The sequence below is a fragment of the Neodiprion virginianus genome, chromosome 1 (genome assembly GCF_021901495.1).
Source record: "Neodiprion virginianus isolate iyNeoVirg1 chromosome 1, iyNeoVirg1.1, whole genome shotgun sequence".
NCBI lineage: Eukaryota > Metazoa > Arthropoda > Insecta > Hymenoptera > Diprionidae > Neodiprion > Neodiprion virginianus.
The window spans coordinates 27439103-27444708 of record NC_060877.1 but is presented as its reverse complement, the minus strand read 5'-3'; the positions used below and the strand labels follow the sequence as shown (position 1 = coordinate 27444708).

Below are 5606 nucleotides of genomic sequence, written 5' to 3'. Positions count from 1 at the left end.
GCGTCAGCCTGCAGGACGTGCGTATTGTGCGTGGATATAAGCGCCACGGCGAGGACGAAGAGATCCGAAATCGCCCCTGACTACGGCGTCGGTTGCGTGGGGAAAGTTGTGGGGCAGGGGCGGCGGGGAGGAGGCGGAGGGCGGCAGGGACGGCATGGCAAGGCGGGGGCGCGTCCCCTCGGCCCGCTCTCTCTCTCTCTCTCTCCGTCTCTCTCTCTCTCTCTCGCCGTGTGGGGGGTGTCGTCCCCCCCGACAGGGCTTTGCCCCCGGCCCATCGCCGAGTTTCCAGTCCCCCGTTGATATCGGGCGCGGAACGTCGAGGGAGCCTCTGCGTGCCCCGAGCTTCGCACTCGCATACCCTGCCACGCTAAGGCAACGGTGCCCTCGGATTGTGCCGGGTTCAGTCAGCCCAGTGCGCCGACCCGGATCGTCGCCGTTTCGCGCGAGGAGGAAGAACCCCGAGAACCGGAAGGAGTTGAAGGAACCGGCTGGAGGGAGGCCGAGGAAGAACTTCTTCGGGGCCGTGATCGGAGAGGTAGGTCTGCATGAACGTATTTCCCTTCTTGTAATTCCTGTTAGGGATAATTCACCTGTCTCGCGGCTCTCGCGGCAATTCGCCAGATATCGCCTCTAGACGTCGTACGTCTAGGAACGCTGACCGTCCGGGGGTATAAATAGACGCGGTCGTATCCCGGGGCGGGGAAAGGGGGGCACTCGAATACACACTTCGAACCGTCTTGTGTCGTCGTCGGTCGATTATTCCTAGACCCGTGGACCGTAGGCGCAGGTATATTTGCGAGGCTTCCGGGGCGGGCGAAAATTCAAACGTATCTCGCGAGCTTGCGAACCTTCGGTCGTGAGCTTTTCTGCCCGACCATCTTCAGCCGACTCGTTTCAACGGGAAACTCGCGATACCCGCCGTTGGTGTGATTTCCCCAGCATCTTCAACGCCTCCCCCGTTCGAAGATATTGATCTCGATTTACTCGTTAAGCTTCCGCGACGACGGCTCACTCCGGTTGCCTTCATCCTCGTCCACGCCGAGACAACCGAGTCCGGACTAATTGGCGCGTCGAGGTACTTGGCGTTGTTATTCAAAGTCGCGGATATTACGCCGAGGTTGAAAATGCCCCGAAGAACCTCGGTCGCAGATATCCGGAGGCGTCGGCGAGGCGAGGCGAGGCGAGGCTGGGCGTTTGTATTTTTACTTTCACGCAGCTTTGAACCCTCGGCAACACGGGACGGCAGCTCTCGTTGCATGGGGCCGCGGACAAATTATGGATCGACTTCGGCTTCTTCCTCTGCGCATGACACGCGGTCCCCCTCGACCCCCGCCGAGGTCGGATATAAACGCTACGCGTATCCGCGGCGTCGTGGATTTCAAGAATCTCGCTGCTAAGACGACACCGGGGATAGAAGCGATTTTCCACTTTGCTATTCCCGCTCGATGACACACATTATTCGAATAACTTATTCGCACAATCGGTGGAGGAGCTTTCGGAAACCTAGGATACGTTTCTGCACCTTCTCTCATACGATTCGATCGGATTTAGAAGTTTCAGAATTAACGGAATATATATACCGTACAGCGTATGTTACTATGCATTTTTACACCGCACGAGACTGGCTGCAGGATTGCTACGCGTAACGATATGTATAGTAATGGCATCGATACTGTATTAATCTAACCGCGCCCAGCCGTATTGTAAAGTCTAATTTTGGAGAGGAAACCGAAGATCTATTTCCGATAATTTTTTATGTGAAAACCTCACTCGAGTCTTTTCTTTATCGATATCTCTAAGAATTCCTCGTTAGTGAAACAAACTCGTTTGGTCGTGAGTAAAAAAAATTTACACTCACCGGATAGTGTCTTAACTTGTTATATTATTGTTTAACTGTAAAGGAAATATGATAGTGGCAAAGGAATGATTCGGGTATATCGAGAGTCTGTCAACCTTTGTTCTTGAAGTTCGTCTTAATACTGGCTGTGTTGCGGCCTAGGTACACTGTCGTGTTTATGTTACTTGTGCATTTGCAATGTGTGTGTGTGTGTGTGTGCTCACTTCCTACTACTAGCGTACAGAACAGATAGCCTCGATCAATATTCGTTTTGGCGGGCCGTCAAACTGCATATGTTGTCAAGCAATTATGTAACCAATTCAATCACAATACTGACGCAATTGACCCGCGAAAGTGTAAAAAAACTCATTAATTGAAAACGAGAATCACCGGACGCCGATGATTTAATTATTGTCTGTCATTATTTGCTAATTACGAACGCGAATCGAATCGTTGAAACCACCGGACGAAAGCCGAATGAACTTTTCAAACAGACCCGTGCAATATCCTCCCGCGCCTTCAACCTTTTCTTCAGCCCGATAACAACCGAAGCGCAAAAAGACTGGCCATCGTTTGTTCAACACCATAGATATGTCGCAGCATGGCTGCTAAGCCGCGCATTGTTTGCATACGCGCGTGAATTTAGTTTCATATATTATAATATTTTTAATGAAAAGTAGCGTACCGAGTACGCGTTAATCTTGCGGTTATCGGCATTGCAGAAGTTTCTACCTGCCGGCTGAAGGATAAATACCCCAAGTCGCAACAATGGGGGACAAGACTTTCAACCTGACCTGGAACAACCATCTGGCCAACCTCTCCGGCCTGTTTGAGGGTCTCTACAGAAGCGGATCCCTCACCGACACGACCCTGGCTTGCCAAGGCGGTATGCTCAGGGCCCACAGACTGGTGCTGGCCGCCTGCAGTCCCTATTTTGAAAGAGTGTTCAAGGAGCACTACGGCGACCAGCCAATCCTCATTCTGAAAGGTACAAACATCGTATAAATATGACAAGTATAAAGAATCGTGTCCAACTTGTGAAACCGATTCAGGTGTCGCGGTCGAGGAGATGGAATGCCTCCTGGACTTTATGTACAGAGGCTCGATCGACGTCGCCGAGGAGCATCTGGCGTCGCTTATCAAGACCGCAACGGACCTCGAAATCCGGGGACTTTCCGCTGACCACAAAAACGACGGTGCCTACCAACCCCACACCGTCAAGGCTTCCTGCACGACTCAGAGCAAGGTTGATAGGTGTCAGATAGAGGCAAGGGTCCAGGCTATTGAACGGAGGAAGGGAAAAGGCGCGGGAGCCTCGACCGATGGGTATCAGCAGAAGCAAAAAGATCAGGACGTTAAGCTCGAGGAAATCGAGGACGACCCGATGGTCGTCGAGGCCGAGGAGAACTTCGAGTCGTCGATGGATACGCCCGACGAGCAAATCGTGAGTGTTGCCTTGATCAACGGTCGGATCGCGGATCGTTGTACTTACTTATCTGTTCCCGTTAATTCTCCAGAGACGAATCCCACCGCCAATGTACAAGCGCGAGACGAGGTACAAAGGCCAAAAACGAGTCCCCGTTGGTCGCGTGCCCAGGAACACGGACGTTCTTGACATAAAGATAAAGGACTGCGTCTCACTGAAGAATTCACCCGGTGAAGATCTCTTCGAGGAGAGCATGTCCCTACCTGCCGTCAAAGAGGAACCCTCCTTCGGCAATTGTCCCGACCCCACCGTACCCACTGTTCAGCTGAATGAAGAGCCCTTCGAGCAGGATCAAGATCTCGATAATTTGGTAAGCCATTGATCGATACGTACTTGTACAACTCAAAGATTAATTCTCCTTCGTATCGTTTCAATCGACCTTCCCTGTAAGACCAGTATCTATACCAAATTATATATACCAAAGTTTGTGGACGTTGCTCAGGATCCTTATAATTTGCATCGAAAAAGCGGGTAGGGGTAAAACAACCAGTATAACCGATTGATGCGAGGAGCCAGAATATCGGATTCTCTCGGACCCGACAGTCTTATCGTAGAGTTTATAATTGTGGAGAGTTGAAGTACAGAAAATTGAAAACATAGTTATATAGCGAAATACAGAAAGACAAGGTACAGAAACGTCAATGCATTGAACAGTAAAATTGAGAATCCGTATCCGATTCTATATTATCGAGAGGAATTCTGACGATTCTACAGTTTGGCATTCTCCATTCTCACCTTTCCAATCTTTTACCTCTCCATACTTCGAGTTCCAGCATTTTTAAATTCTATGCAACAAGTTTTCGCTGTTTCAAAAATTCGATACTGTGGCCCATCGATTTTTTGATCTTTCCATATTTTTAACCTCACCCGAACACAGGCGCAATACCAGCCGCAACGTATAATCGGCAATGACTTTCCCTCAGGGATCAACCAGCGGGGCTGCTTCAACGGAAACGACGTCAAAGTCTCACTCGAGTTCTGGAAAGTCCGAGGTAACGGGAAAAAGGGTCAGCTCTAAAGAGCACAAGGCACAATACAAACCGTTCTCGTGCGACCTTTGCACCCTGGCATTTACGAGGGCGTCTCACCTCGCGCGTCACAGGCGTGTCCATACCGGCGAACGTCCCTTCGCCTGCACCCTTTGCCCGAGGATGTTCGCAAGGCAGGACAAACTCAAGCAGCACCTCGACTCTCACCTGCAATGGCCAAAGCGACGATCCCTCGGGCACAATCTGAGCGGGCATTCGATCGGGGGAAACGAAGGAAGCTGCCCGCCGACGAAAGGCAGACGCGGAAGACCGCGGAAGGTGACTTGCTGCAGCTGACCAGCTTAACTTCTCAGCCGTGTAAATTCAACTTGCAGCTTTGAACAACAATAGTCGTGTATCTCTCAGTTGGTTAATTTTTGCGACGGATAGAATTTTTTTGACATTTTTTTTTCCACCGATTTGTCGCGCATAGTAGATTTTTTTTTTTTTAATTTCATCTAGTGCGTGGGTGTGTGTAATTATCCATTTTATATACCTTGAAATTAGAGAGTAGATTGATGTTCTTCCGACTGCGGATCGATCGATCCGGACTTTTCTAACACTTGAATTTTGTCACATCAGATATCTTCCGAGCAGTCAGCGATGGAGGAGATCCTCAAATTCGGAGAGTTCAGTTCTTTGCTTAACAAATCGCAGAACAGTGAGAGCAATGCTGACGGCGAAGGTGGTTTGACATGCGTCAAGGACGAGGCGTCTCTTTACAAGGATGTTGATTGCAGCTACGGTTGTCAAGTGGAAAACGGACACGATGTTCAATGAAACAGCGATACTCCCTCCATCCCAAGTCCTAAGGATCCACCATAAAGTCACTTATACTTTTCAACCATGCGATTCGAATATTTTTCTATGATATACATATTACTATATTATAATGAAAATCTGTGCCCCTCGTAAAGTTTCGTTCAGGGATAATTACACGGAAGAAACAAATGATTCGGGGCGTCTAGCGCTCAGGGAATTTTGGGAAACAAGGAATATCCAAGGAATTTGAACTGTCTGAAAAATTCAGGAAATTCTAGGTAATTACTGGTATTTTCATAGTTTTATCTACGTTAGATATTATTATTCGCTTGAGTTTTTAGCTCAGGATAAAATGTGAAATTGATTCTTGAACACCATAAATCCCTCCAGTGGTCTGAATTCCCCGGATTCTAGGCACCTTGAATCGTTCCAACGATTACACCGCGATATACGTATTGAACCAAAACAAGTGAAAAAAAAACTGATAAGAAAG

At 48.9% G+C, this 5606-nt stretch overlaps 1 protein-coding gene across 3 annotated transcripts; it reads left to right on the top strand.

Annotated features, from left to right (window-relative positions):
• Nucleotides 1-233: 233 nt before the first annotated feature.
• LOC124310366 (sal-like protein 1) lies at nt 234-5606 on the top strand. 3 transcript variants are annotated; one of them, XM_046774231.1, is made up of 6 exons: nt 234-535; nt 2560-2825; nt 2890-3281; nt 3355-3633; nt 4247-4669; nt 4934-5069. In XM_046774231.1, the coding sequence occupies exons 2-5, from the start codon at nt 2606-2608 to the stop codon at nt 4646-4648; spliced, it is 1293 nt and encodes a 430-aa protein (XP_046630187.1). In that variant the 5' UTR covers nt 234-535; nt 2560-2605; the 3' UTR covers nt 4649-4669; nt 4934-5069. The 3 variants fall into 3 exon arrangements, with proteins under 3 accessions (XP_046630187.1, XP_046630185.1, XP_046630186.1); XM_046774229.1 differs by having other exon boundaries at nt 235-535; nt 4247-4630; nt 4934-5606; XM_046774230.1 differs by lacking the exon at nt 234-535 and adding an exon at nt 1176-1588 and having other exon boundaries at nt 4247-4630; nt 4934-5606.

Bases quoted from the DNA above. Each gene is read 5' to 3' on its own strand.
- LOC124310366 (XM_046774229.1), top strand. From the start codon at position 2,606: ATGGGGGACAAGACTTTCAACCTGACCTGGAACAACCATCTGGCCAAC. The intron at 2,826-2,889 runs GTACAAACATCG...AAACCGATTCAG, and splicing joins GCCAATCCTCATTCTGAAAG to GTGTCGCGGTCGAGGAGATG. The intron at 3,634-4,246 runs GTAAGCCATTGA...ACTTTCCCTCAG, and splicing joins ATCAAGATCTCGATAATTTG to GGATCAACCAGCGGGGCTGC.